Source organism: Ischnura elegans, chromosome 1 (assembly GCF_921293095.1).
Source record: "Ischnura elegans chromosome 1, ioIscEleg1.1, whole genome shotgun sequence".
In the NCBI taxonomy this organism is placed as follows: domain Eukaryota; kingdom Metazoa; phylum Arthropoda; class Insecta; order Odonata; family Coenagrionidae; genus Ischnura; species Ischnura elegans.
Window position 1 is genome coordinate 2,861,409 of NC_060246.1, and position 25,047 is coordinate 2,886,455.

Below are 25,047 nucleotides of genomic sequence, written 5' to 3' on the forward strand. Positions count from 1 at the left end.
TTCTCAAGGTAAAGAAGAAGCCAAACAGACCTAAAGTAAGCAGTGAAAATAAATCACAAAATGCTCCAAAGAAACCTATTGGGAGGAGATACATTTGTTTCACATGTGGAAAGGAGGGGCATACTGCAAGATTTTGTCCTGCCATACAGAAGCAAGATGAAGAAGAGAAGAAGTCATCAGCATCAGTAGTATCAAGAGGCTATAAAGTACTCCGCATGCAAAGAAATCCAAACCATGCAAACAACGGCATATGGATACTGGATTCAGCAGCATCGGATCACATGAGCCCGAGGAAAGATTTGTTTGTTGATTTCAAACCCCTCTCTGGAGAAGTAACTGTGGGTGATGGTACATCACTAAAAATAGAAGGTCAAGGATCAGTGACCATCCAGATGTCGAATGAATGTGGTGGATGGAAAATAAAGTTAACTAATGTGTTATATATTCCTTGCCTCCAAGACAATTTGATTTCGGCAGGGAAATTAGAAGAGAAGGGCTTGACCATTGTGAGGAGAGACGGAAAGACTACTGTTAGCGACGAAGAAGCTACTCTGTTCCAGGGGTATCGCGTTGGTTTCCTGTATTACCTCACTACTGAAGGGAGTGCTTCTATTTCACAAATAAGAAAAGAAGCTGAAGAACATGAAGGTATGAAAGCATGTAAAGTTGCAGCAACAACATGGCACAACCGTTTGGGACACCTGTACCATGAAGGGATGATGAAGATAGAACCATTGCGGAACTTAATGAGTAAAAAGACAGTAGAAGAATGTGAAGCATGAATACAGGGAAAGTTTAAGAGACTGAAATTTTCCTACAATGGAGAAAAAGACAGTAAGACTACACATGTCCTCCAAAAGGTCCACTCTGATGTCATGGGGCCTATGCCCTGTGCCTCTTTGAGTGGCTGCAGATTTTTTGTCACTTTTATTGATGAATTTTCTCATTTCACTGTTGTAGTTCCCTTGAAGGCCAAAAGTGAAGTCACTGAGCAGTTCATAAAATATCAGAAAATGGTGGAAGTCACACATGGAACTAAAATACAGGAGTTCCAGAGTGATAACGGTGGAGAATACTCATCAAATGAATTCAAGAAACACCTTGAGAAGAGTGGAGTCCTACATCGTCTCTCTGTACCATATGTTCCTCAGCAAAATGGTCTGGCCGAGCGGTATAACCAGACAATTTTGAATACCATCCATGCTATGCTGCAACAATCTGGTATGCCAAAACATTTTTGGGCTGAGGCCCTAAAAACCGCATGTCATTTAAGAAATCATTGTCCATCAACAGCAATAGATTCTGAAATTCCACTAAAGAGGTGGCTTGGAAGAGAACTTGAAGAGAAGGATTTTCAGTACCTAAGGGTGTTTGGTTGTCAGGCTTGGTATCAAGTAGTCCATGGTGACAAGCTAGATGCCAGAGCAAAGGAAGCAGTGATGCTGGGGTACCCAGAGGGCACCAAAGGCTACAGATTGTGGGACCTCAATACAAGGAAAGTCATTATTAGTCGAGATGTCATATTCAATGAGACTGTGTTCCCATTCCATAGAAAGGTAAACAGTGGGAAAGGCGACCAGACAGAAGACACATCGAGTGAAGAAGAAGAAGTTGATGCAGCCCTCCCGACACATATGCTACAAGCCATAGCCTAGAGGCCAGGAGAGGAAAATGCAGAAATAGAGGCCCAGGTCCAGAATGAGGAACAAGAACAGGAAAATCCTCAAGTCCTGAGGAGGTCAAATCGGCAGCGGGTGCCCAAAGGACCGTGTGAATGCTGCAACGTCACCCGTTCTGTCCTTGGAAAAGATGATGTCCCAACCAGTTACCGCCAAGCCATAGAAGGATCTCAAGCCGACAACTGGAGGTTAGCCATTGAAGAAGAATTACGGAACATCGAAGGCCAAGAGACCTGGGACATCGTGAGAAGACTACCGGATATGAAAGTAGTGGGCTGTAAATGGGTTTTTGCTCTTAAAAGGAATAACGAAGGTAACATTGTAAGATTTAAGGCAAGACTTGTGGCTCAGGGTTTTACTCAAACATACGGTGTGAATTATCATGACACTTCCAGTCCAGTTGTTGAAAGGAAATCAGTTCGTCTGTTAGCCTATATTGCTGTGGAAAATAATTGGGAAATAGATCACCTAGACGTGGTGGGGGCTTATTTAAACAGCAAGCTGGATGAGACCATATATATGTCTGTTCCTGAAGGGATGGACGTAAACAAAGATTATTTTGTTTGTAGGTTGAAGAAGAGCCTTTATGGTTTAAAACAGTCAGGGAGAAATTGGTATGAGTTTCTCAGTAAGATTTTGGTGGAGTTAGGGTTTGTGAAATGTATCAGTGACCCTTGTGTGTACTTAAGGAGCAATGTAATTGTTGGAACATATGTTGATGATTTCTTGTTTATAGGTGAGAAGGAAGAAGTAGGCGTGTTCAAAAATGAAATTGCATCCTTAATTCAGGTGAAGGAGGGAGAGATTTCATTGAAATATGTGAAATCTGATAGTAACATTGCAGACTGTTTGACAAAGAGTTTGTCTGGACCTAAGACATTATTGTTTGCCAAAGAAATGGGCATAATTAAGTTGGAGTAAGAAACTCACAACTAAAGTTACGAAGTTATGTATGATGTTTTTTGTGTTCCTTTCCATCATCCTCGAACGAGGGGAGGTGTTGTAATGTGAAAATTAATATTTTGTAGGGTTTTGCATTTTTACGTTCAAGGTGATGATGAATGTTTGTTTTGTTTATTATTTACGTTGCCAATATAAAAAGGTGATGGTTGTGCGGCCTTGGGATATAGAAGACGAATAAAATAGTTTAAGACGTAAAGAAGACTTTTTTCGTTTTTTGACACCCCTAGCCGTTTCGGTACCCCTTGCCGCCTCGGTCGTACAAGATTCACCGCCACTTTCTGAGTCACTTTCTCCTGAGTCAGAACCGTCAGAGTCGATAACAAATGAAGAATTGTTATCCGCTAGAAAAATTGTCATCCGAAGAGTCCATGGCGAGAGCACGAATTTCATCCTCCCTTAGCGTTTTCCTCGGTTGTTTTTTCTTCGAGGCTATTAAATAAAAAGAAAAACATTTTAATCATTTTTTTATCCTGCGAATAACTCACTCTATATTAATTTGCAAGTGTATATAAATGCAGCCATTTACCAGGAAGACCAGAGGGACCGGGTGTTTCATCGTCAACTGGGTTCATCGTAGGGTTATTTTCTCTTCGCCTCGTACCCTACAAGACTCTTCTCTTCATCTTCAGTGAGGAGGTAAATACACTGAAGAAAAATTTAATAAAAGCCTCAGTTAGTTCCCAATACAAGTAAGATGGAACGGGAAGAAATGAAAGCAAAAAAACTAATAATATTAGGCAGTGTATAACTAAGTATTATGGATATTTGAAATTTTAATTTCAGAAGAAAATGACCTTTCGAGGTCAATCATTTTATAACCAATAAGAAAACTAAATTTGATACCTCATAAAATCATTGCAACACAAAAATAAAATGTATGAATATTTTTTTATAACGATGGAAAAACGTGCTAATAAAAGATACTTTCGCTTACCTCTTGAGATACAAAGGTGAATCCGTTGAGAAAAAAGTTGTCTTCGGAAGTTCAGGTGACAGCAATATAAGCACTATAAAAATATCCGGAAATGTCACAGAAAAATTTTGGCGAGCACAAACACTATATAATATTTTTAAATATAATCCGATATTTCAGGGGTCTAAATAGCACAAGAACAACTGTCTAACAACGACCCAAGGTGATTATCACTTGGAAAATCTTGAAAAAAAACACCGATTTTCCAAAACTCGCAAAAAAATCAGTTTTCGACGGAAACGGAGCGCACTACACGACGGCTAGAAACCAACTGCAGAGCGGAGAAAAGGAAGCAAGTCAGAAGAGAGGCGCGTAGTCCCGTTACGCCCATTCATCTGAGACCCAAGGCCGTGACAGCCCTCGGCTGTCATCCGCGCCAGTGGCTGGGAGCGGATGACAGCCCTGGGCTGTCATCCGCACTGAATGGGTTAAAGTGCAGGTTTTGATACTAATATAATTTTCAGTTGCAATAATCCTCATATTAGCGTCTGAAGATGATTTTTGGAAAATCAGGTCCTCAGCGTAATGGGAATTACTCGGCAAGACAGATATTGACTATTAACCAGGTATGTCCTTCAAAACTACGCATTTCTCTACGTTTGATAAGCGATTACTACATGCAATATAAATGCTGCAGGATACCCCCTCTTGGCAGTAAATTTAGCGCGCCCTCCGGAGCGAAAAACCCTGCGCGATCTTCCATGTTCACCTCTGGGGTACCGACGTGACGCCGCGATGCTAACAAGAAAAGCAAACAGGAGCATTTTAAAAATACGTCACTAAGGGAGAAACTCCCCTGCCTGCCACTTGTTATTGACCTAGGATTTCAGATGACTGACTCTCACTGGAAACCAAGGCCACTCAGTTCCCCTTAGACTTGCGACTGGTGAAGGGGAGGGGGGAAAGATAAGAAGTTTGTGTACGAGGCGCACCCTCATTTTCGGCTGCATTTTCTGGGAGAAAAGGTGCGCCTCTTACACGCACTTATACAGTAAATAGCAGAGCGAGAGCGAGAGACAGAACAAAGAGAACAGACTGAACGGACAGAAAAGAGAGAAAGAGGGTGACGCATGAGCAAGCAGCGCAGGAGAGAAAGAAAACGCACCACGTCGGGACCTTACCTGGAGAGGAGGAAAGTCAGAGGAGGGCCCTTGTGGACTCTGCTACGCATGTTCCTGGGCATTGAAGGGGATCGAGATTCTGGAGGCCACGTTTCTGCAGACGCAATCCGCCGTCTGTTGGCCAAAGAATCTTCTACAACTGATCCTCGCTGGAAAGGAAGCGTAAGCGAACTACGGCCCAATTCCCCTATTTCCCCTCGTGAAGCTGCTTAAAGCTGTAATGCGGTGCGCCCAAAAGTGTGTGTTTCGTGCTCTCACGCTCCTACGAAGAAGAATCTTGCCATGACAAATTTGATTTGATTGTTTCTCCAGAAAACAATTTTATTTTTGCAATGATGTTCTCTATCTTATCGATACTCTTAATTTTGAATTCAACACAGATGATTAGCGTTTGTTCATTTATTCCTCCAAGGTTATTTTAAAGGCTAATCTCTTACATAATGGCAGTGAGCTCCCATTAATACTGTTAACTCATGAAACTGAAATGAAAGATTCTCACGAGAATATGCAGTTACTTTTAGAAAAAAATCACTACCAATATGAATATAAATGGAGAATTTGTGGCCACTTAAAAGTAATTGCAATTTTACTAGGCTTACAGTTTGGCTATACGAGATGTTGTTGCTTCATCTGCGAGTGGAATATCAGAAACATAAAAAATTATTACTTACTCCAAAAAAAAATTGTCCGGAATGTAAAGAACTCGTTCCTGAATCCAAAAATGTCCTTTGCTAGTTTTTGGTCGAATAAAAAAATATTCTTTTTCCACCTCTGCATATTAAATAAGGACTTTTTTTTTTAATTTTGTGAAAGCCATGGACAAAAATGATGCTGGTTTTACTTATTTGAAACAAAAAGTCCTTCAATTAAGTGAGGCAGAGATCAAAGAAGGAATTTGTTTTGGGCCACAGATTAGGGAAGCGCTGACGGATTCGGAATTTCAACAGCCATTAAGGTCGACGGAAAAAAGCACATGGAACGCATTCAGAAATGTATCTGAACATTTTTTAGGAAATATCATGGCTGAAAGTTATCACGATCTGGTGGCTTATCTAATTAAATCTTACCAAAAAATGGGCTGCAATATGAATTTCAAAAATCATTTTCTCGACTCACACCTTGCCTTTTTCCACCAAACCTCAGCGCTGTTAGAGATGAACACAGTGAGTGTTTCGACCAAGATATTTTACATTTGGAAAAATAGCACCAAGGAAATTTCAGCAACATGTTAGTAGATTACTGATCGACACTGAATAGGGACCAGATGCTAAATATACGAGAAAATCCTATGAAAGTACCTATTTTTTCACATTTTTTAATCAGGAATTATTTACTCAAATATGCTTGAACCCTTATTTAATTCGGTCATCCTGAATAAACTAGAAGTAATAAAAAAACATCTGAGCCCAGATTTGGAATCAGGACAAAAAGTACCCATAGGATAACCCAACAACATCTCTAGGTCAGAAAAAAATTTTTTTTGTTGACCAGTGTATTTAGCGTAATTCCTGATGCTCAAATCGCTCCTTGCCATTGCTGCCATGCAGATTACGTCCAGCGAATATTTATCCCGTAAATTTTCAGGAGAAAATGAGGAAGTGGAGATGGGCTATAATTTCATTACGAGTTCCAGAGTAGGTGCGAGGAAGGAACGGAAAGGAGGGTTAGAAGGAAATAGCGGGTAAACGGAAGGCACAATTCCTAAGGATATCGAATGCGCCAACATTCTAGAGAGGAATTCAAAATATGTTCGAGCCTCGGTTTGAGGTAGGCAAATTCACCGTCACGGCCTTGGTGGCTACATAAAACCGTATTTGAATATACCTCGTCTCATTCCAAGGATTATATACCATTAGAAAGGGAATAAATTCTCCTGCGAAGCGATGGTGGCGGCACAAATTCTATTGGGATACTTTTTTCCCCCCATAGTACATATTCCTATGAGCACAGAAAAAAGATCACCATGATGGCAGCTGCAGATGGTATAGAACAGATTTGCTTAGCCAAGTGGAAGACTTCAGTAAAGGTGTTTTCCAAATACATACATATGTATTCAACTTTCAAAAATTGTAATCATGAATACCAAATACATAATCGCACTGCATAAGTACCCAAAGGGATGCACCAAAAGAAATCCAACAGCATCACGACCACATTAGAAACTGCTGATTCACCCCAGCATCAACAAGCTTTGCTTTTCTTTGCTGCCCAATCCTAACACCAACTACCAAGTGTGAGAGAGGGAATACAAAGGAGCATGGATTCACTGGCCTCAGCATTGACTATCCAATAGGGCAGATCGGAATAATCGATTTTTTTCAAAGGCTCAGGGAAAAAAAATTACGGGACTGATCAAAGATAAGGCCTGAAAAAATAGAGACCTCCAAGTGAACCCTTGACCCTCGCTCAAAAGCAATTTGAGGGGAGAAGGGTCAAAATTCAAAAAATACCTAGAATATTTTGTGATCATTTCCTATAGATTTTGCCAAGTTACTGCTCTGTTTTGGGCAAATATTTAGTGCATTTTGACGTATTTGCCAATGTTTAGCCACAAAATCCCAAATTCGAGTCCGTGTCCACTAAGAAAATATTCCAATACACATGCAGCATTGCTGATACAAGAGCGGCGGGCCGATCCCGGTCCCTCCCAGCTTGCTTGCTTCTCCCCCTCCCACGCCTCGAATGCAGAAAAATTCATCCCGCGTGCACTGCTAGGAGGACATTAATCTTTGATAATATAAATCGGAAGATGGTAGAAGGTAAAAAAGAATGCGTAGTGAGATGACTTGTCTCTTATTAGGCACCTGGTCGGTATCAAACAAATCGATGTGACCAACTTTGAGAAAAGCGATAAATATTTTTAGATCCATAATTATCCTTATTTATCGGTATTTAGATTTAGATGCATATATGTACCTCCTAGCAGCACACGCAGAATGAATTTTGCTGTGGCGTGGGAGGGGAGGAAGCGAGTGGGGGGGGGGGGGGGACGGGAGCAGCCTGCCGCTCTTGTATCCGCAACGATACATGGGCGTTGGAATATTTTTATTGTGGACGTGCAATCAAATTTGGGATTTTGTGGCTAAACGTTGGCAGATACGTCAAAATGCACTAAATATTTGCCCAAAACAGTGCATAAACATGGCAAAATCCATAAGAAATGACCATAAAATATTAAATTTATCGAATTTTAACCCTCCCCCCCCCCCCTAAATTGCATCTGAGCAAGCGTCAAGGTTGTAAAGGTCTGAAATTTTTCAGGCCTTATTTTTGATCAGTCCCACAACTTTTTTTCATTGGGCCACAAGGATTTGAAAAAAATCAATTTTTCAGATCCTTCAGATATTAGCCAACGTAAACACCTTCTCTCACCATCCCTCCTTCCCATCAGTCACTTACCCCACTTTCTCCTCCTTTAGATTTTTAAAAATATTATCAATGATGTTAAATCTTCATGGAATTTAAGCGGATGAAGGAAATAAACAATAGACTAACTTAGCTTTAGCTTTGCACACCAAAATGAACCATTCTATATTTCTCACTTCGTTTAATCAACCTTGGCAACCTATTTTGTGTTTGAGAAACAACAATCTCAACAAAGGAATACACAACCCTTAAAATCCGAATGTACGCTGTACTCATTTAGGCTAGAAGACGTCACCACATGTGCCGTAAAGTATGGGAAAAACCATAAAAGTCCGATAGAATCTAAGTTACACATATATTTCATAGAAATCTTAATCGAGGGTATTAAAACAAATTTTTCGAGGAGATGTCACCTGAATACCTAACATATTGTATTGAAACCAGTCGTGAAGTGGAAGTATCCGTGGAAAATTGGTAGCAATTTTTATTTTGCTAACTTGCAATCTAGCTGCCATAGCAGATAGGGTTGAACAATTGAAGAGGACTCACTTTTGTTTTATTTATGGGAAAAGAAAGTCAAAATATCAATGCTTAAAACCCCAGAGTTTTTTATATTTTCGACTCTGGTCTCAAATTTGGATGATGTCATAGATTTATCCAAATACAGGCATTGTTTGGAAGTTCAATAAGTGACTGATTAAAGACTCACTTCCAAGGGAACAGTTCATTTCCATCGAGTCAATGTCGTTACCTAGAGAAATTAATGGCTCATTGAACGGTTGATTTGAAGATCTAATAGTTCTCTGAATTAAGTTATTTCTACTCATAAATATAGAATAACCCCTCAGAATAATGTAAAATAAGGAAACAAATACATAGCATTCTTCACTCCCACGTAAGTTACTTCAGCATATCTTGAGTGCCTAGGCTTCCAATATGCAAAGACTGATTGGTACGTATCCCTTGGCATATTGCCGCCCGCCTCCACACACACACACACACACACAGAGAAATCCAACATGTACTATGTACTCACAGTTCACATTGCGTGGTGAGCAAGGACCTGGGAGGTGGCGCTCCGATGTGTCCGTGGATGTGGTACTTGAGCTCATTCTTGTGCTTGAAGCGCTCCCAGCAATGGGTGCACCAGTGCCACGAGATTCGGGCGTGCTGCAACAAATGCTCATCCATTGCATCCATGTTGAAGAAGACGAGGCTGCAAACGCCACAGCGAAGGCGTTTGCCTCTCAACGACTCCTCAGTGCCCTTCCACTTCCTGCAGCGATAACAGTGCAATACATTTCTAACATTCCGAGTAAACAACATTGACTTATGTATATATATTGGTGGTTGATCTTCTGGCACAAAGTAAGCATCAAAGGTATGTATATGGGTAGGGAATGCGAAAAATCTCAACTGAGCTGACAAGGGAAGGTGTCACGACCACAAAGTGTTCAAACTATACACAATGTGATATGAAATGAAATGTTGAGAGATAGGAAGACCCATGTTTGCTCAAGCATCCATTTGGCCTTAATTTATGAGATAAAATCAATAAAAACTACAGTAAAACCTCTTTACATCGTAACGGAGGGGACCAAAATTCAGGCAATTTGATATATGGAGGTTCACTGTAGAGAGGTTTTAGTGATAGGCACCATTTTTTCATATCCTTTGGAAATGAAAGGCACTACTCTCTTTTATGCCATTATATTTATGAATTTAAATAAACATGCATGCTTTAGAGAACATATACAGTAGAACCTCGCTTTAACGCCCCCGCAATTTACGTTTTCCCGCAATTTGCGACATTTTCGTCGAGTCCCGATGATTTAAGTATCTCTATAATGTTAAGTCTTCCCCGCATTTACGCTGACGAAATTTCAAATGACCCGCTATTTACGCCAGGCCGCCAAAGGGAACATGGCGGATAGCGCACCGAAATCAACAAGAAAGAGTTTTAGAGATCGGAGGCAGGGAGAACCTTTTTGCAAGAAGGTTGCAAATATAGGAAAGGAAGTTGTATTTACAACCTCCTTGCCTTTTTGGCATACCTGTCACCAGCCCCACTATCATTAATACGGCCTCTTTGAACTACTACAATAATTCTTTCTTCATCTGTTTCTGACCACTATCGCGGGATTTCCTGAGACAGGTTGTTTGCGAAGTTTAACTTTCTTTTTAAGTATTGTAGGTTTTTTTACTTCACTTGTAAGCATCGTAGTTACAAATATTGACGCTATGTTTTTACTCGTAGTCGTTCTCGTGATGATCCACGCACTGGGCGTTCTCCTTCGCGTACATTATTACCAAGTTCTTCGATTAATTTTAAAGTCGTTTTAATCGTAATCTCCTTTTCCCTGCTTTTTTTCGCGACATCGTCAATAAACGTGAATCAAATACGGAATGGCCTAGAAATGAGAGAGGAAAATTTTGCAATAGAAGAGAAAATAAAAATGTTGGGAAGAGTTCACTCGCGCATGTATAGGTTCACGCGTTTCCCTTGACAAAGAACTTTGGATTCCAATGTCCACATTAAACACGGTTATTAAAACTCGCAAAAACATAGAAACCAGTGCAGTGGATTGCGGACCCATTGCAAAGAGGCGAAAATATTAGAGATGTGTGAATAGTATCCGCGAATACTCGAATACTAGAAAGTATTCGTTATTCGAGGTCTCGAATAGTTATGCTAAAGATACTGCCTCGAATACTTTGAATTTCGCGTCATACACTGTCGCACGCACGTCGTTGGTACTAGACTCGGAAAAATGTAGAGAACTGTAGTCGTTTAGCGCCGTTTTACGCAAGTTGACGAATTACATCAAATTCGTGGATTTGAGCGGTGAAAAGAGTTCGACGAGGGGAACCGAAAATGGTCGGGTGAAAAAATCCGAAAATCCCCGATTCCCCCCACCAGGAGAACCTCAGTGCCGTGGGATAGCAACCTTAGGGCATTTCCCACGATCCGCTATCCCCCTCCATTCAGCACTCGCTTCACCCACTCTGACGCTTTCCTCTTCTCCGAAATCAAACAAAAGGTCCCAGCTCGCGCAGGGATCGTATTACGAAGACCTTAGCTTCGAAAAAAATATCGAGTTACGAGAACAATAAAAACGTATTTCACGCCCTCCCCCCTTTTCTCACCCACTGACCTTTTTCTGGCAAACTGCTTCAAAGTTCCCCATTTCTGGAGGTCAACTGCTGCATGAGTAGGGATACTTACATTAGCGCATTTCCCAAGATCCGGTATCCCCCTCCATTCAGCCCACTAGCCCCCCCTCTGAGGCTTTCCTCTTCTTCGAAATAAAAAAAAGGTCACAGCTCGCGCAGGGATCATATTACGAAGACCTTAGCTTCGAAAAAATACCAAGTTACACTAAACAAAAGAAACGTGTTTCTGGCCCTCCCTTTTCTCCCCCTCTGACCTTTTTTTTCCTACCAGCTTCGAAGTTCCCCATTTCTGTGGAGGTCAACCGCTGCATGAGTCATCTATTAGCACAAAAGGTGTCTAACAATGACTTTCGTCAGTTGATACTACACCTTTATTGGATTGAAATATTTGTTATGTTCGCGTAATTTCAAAAAGAATAAGACCAAGCACGACGTATTTCTGAGTTTATTTAAGCATTTTACGCAAAGAAATAAATGTCAAAATACGAAGGAGACTTAGCATTCTGGCGAAACTCGATATCCTCGCAACTGAGCTACTCGGAAGTTGATGCGGTATTTTTTTTCGAAAACATATATCAAGTTACAATTTATGAGTTATGCTATAAATCTCTATTGTCACAGTCGAAGGGATATTTTCTCAGCATATTTGGTTTCTCCCCACTGGCAGTTCGAATTCATCTGCTTATCTCGTGAGAACTTCCAAAGATGGACTGAAAATAATTGAAGAAAATCCGGTGGAGAAGCGCCTGCATTTTGCAAAACGCCTCGGATTGTCCGCTAGCACTTGACAGTAGGAGTGAGGGTAAAGCGAGCTACCTGTTGAAAATAAGAAGTTGGATGAAGCCGAGTATCAGATCGGCGTGCCGCAGAAATGGAGTTTGGTAGATAAGAATATACTATACATCAGACAGAAATCCATCGTAGCAGTGTAAAAGCCGAGATGGCATGCAATCATTTTTTCGCGAGGTGGTGTGTCCCCTTAGGATATTTGAAAGAGATGTTAGTTGAATCAACTATAAGCCCAAATTGTTTCCATAAAATTAAAATATTCCATAAATCAGCTAAATTCCGGTTTGAATCCTTTAAAGGAAATCTTAATTACTCGCCAAAATCCTGGGTTTCCTGCTGCATAGGCAACCTAGTCAAACATTCCCGCATTTATCGTTTTTTTCGTCCCCCCTGAAAAACGATAGATCGAGGTTCCACTGTTTACCTTTTTCTTTATACATTCATCAAGGGAAATAGAAACTTAGTAAGAAATAAGAATCTTAAAGAAATGATATGCTTTGTGCAATTCTAGTATTCGAGGTATTCGAATATTCGAGCAATGATTTAATATTCGAATTCGATATTCGAGTTTGAGAAATCTGCTATTCGACCCATATCTAGAAAATATGTTAAGTACTCGAAATATGATAGACTAGAAGAAATTTTAAAAGAATGGTTTCAGTGCACCAGGTCCTCGAACATACCCATCAGCGGAGTTATTTTGAAGGAAAAAGCGCAACATGTGGCAATGAGGCTGGGAATTGAAGACTTCAAGGCTTCAAACGGATGGTTAAGCAGGTTTAAGACTAGGCATAATGTTGTATACAAAACAATTTGTCGTGAGTCCAATAGTGTTGTTCCCCAAACAGTAGCACAGTGGAAGGAATGTTGTTTAAGTGAGCATATAGAAGGGTATGCTCCAAAAGACATTTTCAATTTTGATGAGACGGGCCTTTTTTTCAATACACTTCCCCATAAGACTTTAAGAGTTTAGAGGTGAATCTTGCCATGGTGGGAAGCATAGCAAAGTGCGTTTAACAGTACATATTGTAAGGTGCTAATGCTAATGGTAGTGAAAAGTTAAGGCCATTTGTCATTGGAAAATCCAAAAATCCCAGATGTTTTAAAAATATCAAGACAAGTGAGGAGGAGGATGATGATGATACAGAAATGCCAAAAGAAAGCACAATCAATTCTATATCTGCTGTAAGTGCACTAAGGCTACATTTACCAACTGTTGCAGGAAATGAGAGAGAATTAGAGCTGTTGGACATCATAGAATAAAGAGTAGAAATAATTTGCACAAATAAAATGACCAATCAAACAAAGATAATGGAATATTTCCAGAAGAAGGCTAATTAAAAGAACAAATTGTAATGGTGCTTCTTTTTTCATCACTGAATTCATCCCAGAATATTGAATTTAAACTCGGTGATATAAAATTATTTGCTTTCAATTTTAAGAAGACTTTTTGAGACTTAAGGTTGATACATATTGTTTTTAATTAAATGTTAAATGGATTTTAAGTCGAATATTTTTTTTTAGTTTGTTCAAAGATTAAAATATTTTTACTTTAAAAGATTTTTTAATTTTATGGAGTTTATCCGTTTTACTTTTTTATCAGCAAGTATCTGTGTTAAAGGATCTCTTTCAGAAGACTGATGTTTTGTATGATCTACCTCACTGAGAGTTCAGTACAAGTAAAGAATTTTTTGTTATCATAATTAAAGGTTTTATACTTACTATTCATTTAGAACATGATCCATATGAAATTAGAACATTTAACTATATTTAAAGAGGTTATTTTTAATTAAATTGTGCCTAACCCCGATTTTACACTTTCCCGCGATTAACACTTTTTTTCCTTGTCCCCCTCAAAAGTGTAAAAGAGGGGTTTTACTGTATTTATTATTTAATGATAACAGAAGGAGAGCGCTATCGCATGATTTTTGCCATAATTCGAGAGAAAACGATGTGATCTCTCTTAATTCAACAGTCACTTTAAATGATTAGGATAGTTGGATAACTTTTTTCTTATTTACTGTTAGGTATGCTCTCATATGGAACAAAATGGCCTAAACTAATGGTTAACGTGAATATTACAGCATATTAAACGTGTATAAAAAAATAATAAGCGTGAAACATTTATCGCTGAAAATGCCATTCCAAGTACGTAATTGTGGCTGCATTAATGGTCTCTAGTTGTCCCGGTACAATACGCAGAGGTAGTTAGGCCGTCTTGGGGGTGTATCCTTGGTATGAAGTATGGAGGTTTTATGAGATAAAGAGGTTCACTACAAAGAGGTAAATCTGATGGCACCATAGGTGTGGTATGAAGTATGGAGGTTTATGGTGTAAAGAGGTTTACTGCATAGAGGTTTTACTGTAATAGCTAACTGCCAAGATTAACGCACGATAGACCGAAACTGCAGTACAAAGGCAACCCACCGAAGGACACCAAAACAAGGTACAAAATCAGATTCCATGGTGACATTGTCAGAGTCAAGGAAAAGCAACAATTTCACAAAATGGAAAAATTGATTAATAATGTATCTGCCTCACACATCATCTTTACTATGAACAAAGTCAGTTTATTTCATTTAAACTATGCTAGATGTTGTTAATTTCTGACGTTTACCCTGATTAAAGGTTAAAAAAAAAACCATTTTAAATTGCTATTCAGTTCAGGACAGGTTAGCGACCAGTGTTTGAGATAAAATTTCATATTTGAGTTTAATATGACCGAAAGGAAAAAATAAAATGGGTGAGAGCAAGAATGTTTGCGCAAATGATTTTTGCTCAAACAATGGACTCTCGAGTAGACGTGCTCACCTTCCCACAGCAGTATTTTTCCTCTTCCTCACCCTAATGCTCGCTTCCTCACTGCAAACCATCGACTCAACTTTCAAGGCACTTCCTCCGATGAGGTAACCAACCGGGTGCCGCCCATTCGACCCCTGCTCACACCCCACCACCTTCCCACCCATTGGCACCTTGTATATTACCAAACTGGGCAACGGACTTGTCGCACCACCTCCCATGGATATGAGTGTCTTGGCTTCCGCCATTGTCAGGGGGGGATTAATCACTACCTTAACTGGTGATGATGACAATGAGGCACTAGACGATAATTGCTGTCCTTTTTGATCCGTCACCTTGACGCCTGGACCATTTGTGCTCACAAGGTATTCCACGAGTGATTTGATTTCTGGGTCCACATTCATGGGTGAAGATGAGGGGGGTATCTCATTGGCTTTAAGAGAATCTTTCTGCGACAAAATTCTAAGTTCTTCAACTTCGGCAGCATCTTTTCTTGAATTTAAAGACACAAAGGATACCTTATCTGCTAGCAGTAAACTTTTCTGCTGTACATTCGTAGATTCTCCAATTTTGGCAGCATCCCCTTCGGAAATTGAAGACACATTATTGGTTAGTTGCAAATCTTTCTGTAGTGCACTTCCAGACTGTCCTACTTTGGCAGCATCTACTCTCGAATTTAAAGACAAATGGGAATCCTTACCATCTAGTAAAAAATCCTTCAGTTGTACATTTGTAGATTCTCCAACTTGGGCTGAGTCTACTCTCAAGTTTGAAGGCATAAGTGATACCATACCCCCTTGTCCCAAATCTTTCTGTTCCGCAGTTTTATTAAGTGCACTTTCAGGAAGGGAAATGTCAAAGCTCACAGTATTCTTTGGAGTTTCCTTCACGTCACCACTTTCTTTCAGACCTGTCAATTTGATGTCTCCACTGTCTGGTTTGAGAATTGATTTAAGTGCTGAGGATAATCCACTCAAATTTGAAGACTGGGGTGATGTTATGTTAGACGGCATGAAAATGCTCTGTTTAACATTTCCAGAAGGTCCACCTTTGCGAGGAGATATGGCACAAGACATCACATTTTGTTTTACATCACTATTACCTTTGGTTTGACGAGAATTTTTATGTCCAACACTTTCAGTTTGTTTAACTTTGACAGGTGAAACAGCTGACAACACAGTGTTCTGCATTTGATTCACATGGACCACATGACTGACTATCTGAGAACAGGAAGGGTAGAAGAATAGTCCACCAGGCCATACTGCACCCACCGGTAGATGAGCTGGGACCAAATGGCCATTCCCTATCCCCTGCATAACGGAACCAACCAAAGACAAGGTTGGTGCAGTCAGAGGTGGTTGCAAAACTGTAATCGGAACACCAATCTTGGCTGAAGCTGCTGCCTGAACCAATCTAATATTATCCTCACCCAGGAAACCAACTGCTGGGGTGGTTGAAACCAATTGGGTTCCGTTCAGAACTCTAATCGGAGAGTTAATGCTAGCCGGAAGAGTCTGTAGAATGTTTGGCATAGGTTTCACGACTTTTTCAGACTGTTTCAAAATAGCCTTACCCACAAGTTGCGAGCATGGAGCCTTCAACCGTGGTATGGCCACTTTAGGGTTCACCTTTTCACATGCTAGAGGGTTGCTTGATGTTGTATTGCCCTTTTTAGACTTCTGTACACCTCTTCTTTTCGGAGATCCAATAATATCATTTCCTCTGTTGGTTTTCCTCGGACCATTCACATTCCAAACCAATAGACTTTCTCCTGAGCTTAGAGCCTGTGGGGTAGAACCATTTGGGAATGGTACCATTGATCTCACAGAGGTCATAGGACAGGCAATGGAGCTGTCAGCCTTCAAGACACTCGATGGAGCAAGTCTGAAGTCATTGGAAGGAGATACACCAGGCATGGATGGAATACTCAGCAAATCCACCTGGTCAATGAGAATAAGTTTTTTTTTATTTGTAGTCCTGCTACATTCACCTGCGTTTCTGAACTATCATGCAAATAAAAGATTTGAGCACACTGTGATTCCAAATGACTTAACAGGATAACTTTATGTTATGATTATGATTCTATGTTCATTATTAAATTTTTTGAAAGCTTTTGAGTAATCACCATTCCTTAAATTTTATAGGTATCAAAATTTTTCAGATCACCATGTGTGTGCCAATGCATCTCCTAACACTGAATTTTTTCTGATTTTTCAAAGTGGCAGAACATGGGAATAACAACTAAAAACACACTACCCATAAAAATCAGCCACTGTCTTCAAGGTGATGTATCACTCCAGTGGGAGAGTAATAAACGCTGCCAGGTTAGCCTAAGTTGTAGGAGCTGCCTCCTCATCTCATATACTCTGGGCAGCTAGGATACCAAGTGAGTAATATATAGCAGTAAATTACTATCATTGAATGAAACTGTACGAGCACCACATACAGGGTTCACAATTCGTGAGAAGCATATATTTTAATAGGGTAGTATCCTTCGTCAAAGAAAACAAAAGGCATTGCTTGCAATTCGTTACCCACCATTAGTGTATTCATAATATACAAATTATTTGGTTTAAGAAATCTCAGTTTAGACGAATGGCAATGGACAATTTTAACCGCATTTGAAAAAGTCCAGATTGGTGCCCATGCGATGCCACTCCACGTGATGTCACATGGACCTACTTTCTATACAAGTAGATAGGAGTTTTACATCGTCTGAGATTACCAATGCATGCATGAGGCACAGAGCTCAGGGAAACATGTCTTAATAATCAACTACATATTAAAACTGCCTATGGTCGGAAAGTTTCCTTCGTTTGATAGGGTATTAATAATCCTTATTTAAGGCAAGCGCTACCTGCTAGCAGCCTGCATCGTATCAGCGCTCAAAGCCTCGCCCCAAGGTCACCTCACACGGCGGCAGCGGGAACCAGAATGAAGTCACACAGGGTTTTCCCAGCATTCATACTTAGCCGTCGCGTTTTCACACACTTGAAAATTTTCACTTTTCATGTAATCGTGAAAAATAGATATCGTCATTAAAAATCTACAGGCATGAAATACATACTCCAGGAGTAACAATCTTTCGATTTAGGCAATAAAAAAATAATACGAAACCACCCTATTCTCTGCATGGTGGTACCAGTCTGGTTAACATTGGCTAGGTGGCAGATCTTCTCCACCCAGGAGAAAGAGAACAGGGCAGATTTAGGAATGCACCCTGTGTCACTACCCAACTGGTACTTTGCATTCAGATATGCATTGCATTCTGGTCCGGTGCAGAAAGACTTAATCCGTGAACTGAATAAAATACAAAGGAAGGCTGCGCTGTTCGCCAAAAACTGTTATGGTCGTACAGACAGCATTACCCAGATGTTAAGCGAATTAGGCTGGGAACCGCTGGAGACTCGGAGGCTGCGCGCTAGGCTTAGATTGCTTGAAAAATTGAGAATGGATATCTTTAAGAGCAAAACGGAAAACATAATATTAGAGCCACACTATATTTCCAGGTCCAATAGAAGCAATAAATTAAGAGAGATGTTATGCCAAAAGGATATATATATATTTATATATACATCCCGCTATCTATTTCACATCCTTTAATTCAAAGAGCGGTTTTTTGGCATCCAGCATAGTGGTCCATGATTTTTAGGTCCAGTGGTCTTTGCATATGCTTATATGGCTCTTAATACTGTGAGCGTAATTGATTTTCGAAAATGTTCATAATATCAATATTAATTTTCATTAATTTTCTTTACACTCGATACACATTTAGGACTCCTTTCACATTTGGAGTATTTTGACATCCTTAGTATGTTTCCTTTCACATTCCGCATTTTTTGGCATCCATATCTTTTTGCTCTTGTGTCCACGGAACAAGAACTCTTTTCCTCTTTCCTTCCACAAAAGTTAATGAAGAGGAAAGTGGTTTTGGCTCAAGTATATTAAGTGCACCCACTGTGCTTTCACCATGATTGAAACTCTCCTCTGTCTCATCAAAATCAGCTGAAAAATCATCATCAGCATTTTCATTACTGTTGCCCTGTAGAGGCAATTTCTCCTCTAAATTAATATCTATTTCATCCAAATTCTTTCCCTTGAAGTCTGCAGCCTCCCCTTTTTCCATTAAAAGTAAAATCTTGGAAATTTTTGCTGCTTGATAGACATCATCCGGCAGTCTGTAGGACTGTTTATGTATGCCCGCTGTGTGGCCCATGAAAGTTGCAAGTTGTTCAATATCATTATCAGTCATATTGAAAATCTGTAAAATAGTTGCTACATACATAGATGTTTCCTAAGTCTGGTAGATGTAATAGCCTTTGGATTTGCTGCTCTACATGCTTTTGCATACTTCTCAAGTGTTTTGTAACCACATAGAGGTGTTTTAAGGTGGGGCTTTCCAAATAAAAACGGGTTTTCATCGCCAACAAAATTTGACCTTATGCTGAGCAAAAGTTTAATGTGTTCTTGAGCATCCAAACTAAACAATACGGGCACTCCCCTATTCCTTTTACCTCTAATTATGATACGCTTGAACCGTTTCATCAAAACCTTCTCTGTCAGTGATATTGCCGAATCGAATTCCTCATAGTTTTGGCAAACACTTTCTGACAATTCATACACATGAGGTAATATTCTCTGAAGTTCGCCTGCACGCTTCCTATTTAGCAACAGAACTCTACAATATATTGTTTCCAGTAATTCACAGAAAGCAGTTTCATCTGTTTTGTCTAACATGAGATTTGATGCAGCATTATTTGCTCTTATGGTTAAACGATTTTTTAACAACTTTAGGTCACTTGCAAGTGGAATCAATTTAACTTTGTTCCATCTTTTTACGCATAAATCATCTGCTGCATGGTTAGATAAGTCATACTTCCAATTTGCTGTCAAAAGTTGAATCATAGTTTTTAAATCTGCTTCTGCCTCTGCTAACTGAACATTTGCATACCAGCCCTTTTTCTTTAAAGCAAACATAATAGCAATATCACAGCATTGTTTCAGGGAAGTTCCCATATTCATTGCATAGGTAGGAGATTCAAAACAATCCTTAATACTATCATATCTAGCTACATTTTTGTTGTCTCAACTATTGCATCCCGACTTCATTTTGCGTTCGACTAAGTCCTCACACTCTTTTTGTTGATGCGTGCATATTCTTTTGGTCGGCCTATGCGTCCTCATCATCGTCTATTCACCTTTCCTGCGTGGGTCTCTTGAACTTTCCTTTATGCCTACGCGGTGCGGATTGTGCTGACGGCAAGGAATGCATTTTCGGATAGACGGTGCGTGTGCACTCTCATAGAAGGAAAGCCTCGATGTCCGCACTGCGCTGATTCTGCTGAGAGTGGGAACCGCATTTTTGTTTGCAGATGCGTCTGCACTTTTCAGCAAGGAATGGCGTACCGTTGGAAGGTTCTCGAACTCACGGAGGGGGAGGGGTGGTCGGATGTGGGGATGCCTTAAAAACAGCATGCATCATAGACACGAGGTCATTGTTTAGTCAATTCGTCATCCGTCATTCGTGAGTCATCATTTCGTCAAGAGTCGGGACCCGCGTAGCGGGGGCCCACAGGGCCGTGGAAGGGAAGTTCAACGGTCGACCCGGGGAAGTCGAAGGAGGAGATCACTCTCGCACAAGAGTCAATGGAACCAAATACACTTCTTGTGGCAAACCCGGGGTCTTTCATTTCTACCCGATACCGTCCCTCCTAGAGGACCACCTTCGCTGCTCGGAATCCCTCAGCGTCAGTCCAAGATCCCAATTCTGAGCCGCCCCTAGTCGAGCTGTCCACGGGAGGACACGACAGTATCGTGGCTGAAGTGCTTGAATTAAATTTTTCACGATGGGTTCAATTTTCCTGATCTCAATCAGTAACTTTGCGAGCTCACGCATTTTACTTGAGGTAACATTAACAAAATGTTTTTCTCTATGTATTTTCAAATATTGAGCCCCAAAGGCACAAATCAGAGCATCTTTTTTGGCCACTAGTGATACTTTGTCGGGTCTCATATGTGGAAAAACTTCCTCATGTAATTTAGGGTCTACTCTCAAGTTTTTCATCAAAAAATTTTGAGTATTAATTTGAGTAGTTGATCTAATGCTGCCATTACTTGGATTCTCCACACAATGTTTTCTATGTCTCCAAAGTTGTCTACGTGCATAAAAACCCAAGCAATCTGTACAGGGTAAGTAATAGTCCGAATCCCTAACTTGACTAGACTTTTTCATTGGCCTAACACATTCTGTAGAATTTTGTAAATAGTTTCCTCTTTTACGAAGAGAACATGAAAATTGCCTCCGTTCCCTACTTTTAGCAGGCATTGAAAAAACCTTTTGAACTTCTAATTCTAATGGATGATTTCTTTTTAAATGTCTTGCAAAATTAAACACATATCGCAGTAGTAGCAGAGACCTTGATTACGTACTCTGTCTCCCTGTTGTGTAAACACCTTTTTGTTTTGTGATCCCGCTGGATTATATCCTAAAATCATAGCATTCTGATAAACGGGTCATTCCATTTCAAATCAACCAGGCCATGACACCCACCGACTCGGATTTTCGTGGAACTTGCCATGATCATACATCCTGGTATAATTAGAAATTGTGTACAATTTTAGCCCCCAATTTGCAATTGTTGATGAAATATGAGCAATTGAAATTTGGGCGTGACCTCTAAAGTGCCGCAACGTGCAACACATGGTGACTTTTATTTTCATCCATAACTCATTCTTGTCGGATGTAAAGGCATGATTTTTTTTCTAAAGATAAGTGATCCATAATGATCCCACGATTATCATTAAATATTCACTGCATGAAGAATTCAGCAGCAAAAAAATAAAGTTTACAAAAAAATCTCGCTTGTACCATTTTTCATTGTCAGCATCCACAGGGAAAGGCCATGCGAATACAGTTTAAAGTAATCATTAATGTATGAGCAAAGATCCTGATGAAAAAAAATCTCGAGTCTGACGTTCCTTTTAGTAAAAAAATACTCATTCATGCGGTCATTCAAGGCTCTTTTTCATGGACATGGACAACAATAGATTAAGAGCTCGGAAAAATATCCCCTCTCAATAATGTTTACGCACTAAAGAAGAATTTCCCCATGAAATATTTGCAACAGTAGATTGAATCTACTGTTGCAAATATTCGCATCTCATTCGCCGGGTATTCGTATCTGGAAGGGAATCCAGGTGGCAGCACTAAATTAGGTGTCACGACCAAATAGAAGTGATCGGTTGCATTAGTACGTTTGTTCGTGTGAAACGATAGCCAGCCAGCACTATACTGTTTAGCCAAATATCAATGGCATTATGATGAAAAACATAGAAGGAGAAGTTCATGAGCAACAAAATGTGCAGCGTTTATAAATGCACCAACCAGTTTGAGACAAAAGCTATCTCTTTACATAGATTCCGCAACACCCCTAATTTGAGGAAGAAGTGGGAGCACGTCATGAGAATGGGCAAAAGTTAGCCAGTTTATTTAAGTAAAAAATTAGAATGGGTCATAGAGAAACGTATGAAGGCATGAAAACGTCAATGTATTACTTAATGCCTACTTAAAAATTGTTCGCGTAAGTATGGAGGTGTCAGAGGAGGAGATGCAGACGGAAAGAAGGTTGAACAAACTTGCAATAACTATCAATGAATTTTCAGCTATACAATAAGCCAGGAAAGTTAAGGTTGGGGAAATAATTCGAATCGCGATAACTGAGAATTATATGAATATTCCCAGGCGACTACCTTAGTCTGCTTGAGACATGTAATTTCTCCCAAACTCGCACAAACTTTTTTCCACGTGATCCCCCCACGATCGCCCCGACATCTTTCACCTGGGGGCCCATCAAAACCGGGTGGGTCCTTAAAACATCTGTCTCTTTCTCATTCAATACCTAGACCCTACTCTTCCGAAAACGATGCGGGGCGAATCCTCGACGTTCCTAAGGCCTGCGTGCTTTGTTCGGTTAAAGGATTTCTCGAGTCACTTTGCCCAAATGGCCAAAATTCGATTTTTCCAACCAGGGCCGAGGCACAGAGACCCTCGCGCGACCCGACTCGCCACTTCCCTATCAATCTTCGCTAGCCGGTGAGAGTCCAGTGACTCCACATAGCAGTCAAAATGCCAATGCAAGGGGAATTCCACTCACGACCACACCGACGTCGAATTCCCTTAAGAAGAATAGATTATTGAGGATGGATGGCTTATGTGAGGAGATGCCTATTATATTGTTTGATGATTTTAATAATGATATCTATTGTAATAGATGGTTGATAAAATCGTCAAACATTACACACGAAAATGGAAAAAGAAGCGCCAGTTTTCTTCTGAAAAGCATGTACCTCGTGTTACATGCCATTACTAACGCTTGTTTGTATGAAAAAGCCCATTACAAGAACCAAATACTCCAGTGCTTCAACCATGACAACTTCTAATACGTGATTACAGCATTCCACTTCATAGCCCTCAACAAGGGACCTCTTGAAGTCTCTATTGAACTCCTTCACGGCACGGCCCACGGATTCGATTCGTTAAAAGACATCCATAGAAACGTATGGTTATTTGAAAGCACGAAGCTCTAGCAGTAGGGGGAAGGAAAGGAAGAACAGAAAGGATAGGAGGAGGGGCATTCTCCTTATCAGCGGATGGATCGTCGGATATTCGGCTCTCTGCTGAGCTTCATTGCAAAAAAATCATTTCGACATTGGCCAAATCTAATATCTAATTCTTCAGGTGAGAAAGCGTCTCATTCTGGATTTTTCAGGATCGATAAATGGGAAATAATTTTTCATGTTTCTTTGAATCCTATTATGTTTAGTTATGTGTGCTTCTTTCACTGTCTTTCCTGACCAATTGGCAATAGCTGTAATCAAAACTAAGCGATTTTGTTGTATCTAGCTGCTATCCTACCTTCCCTCAACACCTGTGTTAGGGGTACCGAAAGGGAACCCACGACATGAAACATTTCGGCCAATTTGTAAGTTATACAGTACTAAGGTTATATGTACCGCAGCTACTCAGCACTCAGTTTGAAAACACCATCGCGAGTGGTTGTGTTTTGCGGTTGGACTGTTTTTTATCATAGTTCCATAGCTTTAAATATCGAACCAAGGATAGGAATTTTAAAATGCCAAAAGCTAGTGATACTGTTCATACCAAGGCAAGTAAATTCAGCTAAGAAGGATTTTATGTGAAAGACAGAGTATTACTGTACAAAGTTTGTGATAAAAGAATTGAATTTGAAAGATGTGACACTTTGTTAAAGCACATCAGTAGCGATACACATGTGAATGAAAGGGGATCCAAAAAACGACAGCTATCATTTGAACAAACAGTCACTCAGTCAAAGAAAATGAAGGAGGAGCTTGTAGTTCCTACAACTGAAGGATTTTTAAAGGCTTTATTTAGTGTAGAGAAACTTGACATTCCAAAAATTCTGGAATGGCTCTTTAAGTACACACATATAAGGCAGTGGGGATTTGCCGTTTGCCTTTCGTATTCACCAAAACTACAAACTTGAACCATTCATATACCTTGAACCATTTCTTTCATTTAGTTTTATCAGAAATTTTGTACAATCAAAATTGTGCTAAAAATGTTATGTAAAACGCTTAATAAAAGTATAAGTATTCATGAAATGTGTACCATAAAATAATAAAACGCCTATAAACGAGGGAAAATTGTAGCATTATAATAACACTGCCAAGATTTACTATAACACCGAAATCATATGGTTTTAAAACGAATTTTAGCAAAAAATAAAACCACTTTCACGGACCTCTACTCATAGACTATGTTATTTCAAATATCTAAAAAATGGATTTTGAGTGTAAACCTTTTAAAACAGGCTTATCTGACCATTGTGAACTTCATGTGGCCATTAATTTCAAGCTATCCTTAATGAATCACAATCCAGTATATACTTATAGGAGAATGTTCTCCAGTGAATATATCATGTAGTTTTCCACAATGATAATGCAAGAAACTTGGAGTGCAGTGTTTCAAGCCGAAGATAGTGATAAAAAGTTTAGTGCCTTTTTAAATATATTTCAGATGCCATTTAATGCTGCTTTCCCCATGAAAAGGATAAAGCTATAAAAACCAGGGGACAAATTCAAGATAAACTCCCCAGAACTTACTGCTCTGTCTAAGAAGGTTCGTGAGCTTCATTTTCAAAGT

At 39.8% G+C, this 25,047-nt stretch overlaps 1 protein-coding gene across 3 annotated transcripts in view; it reads right to left on the reverse strand.

Moving 5' to 3' along the window:
* Positions 1-25,047, reverse strand: part of LOC124154628 — a 126,649-nt gene that overhangs the window by 27,119 nt on the left and 74,483 nt on the right. For 2 of the 3 annotated variants that reach the window (XM_046528473.1, XM_046528479.1), the window contains exons 9-10: positions 14,877-16,804; positions 9,139-9,378 (exon numbers count right to left, since the gene is read on the reverse strand). In XM_046528473.1, coding sequence (XP_046384429.1) covers positions 9,139-9,378; positions 14,877-16,804 — 2,168 coding nt within the window. The remainder of the gene's footprint in view (positions 1-9,138; positions 9,379-14,876; positions 16,805-25,047) is intronic. The other variant, XM_046528488.1, reaches the window with a different exon arrangement.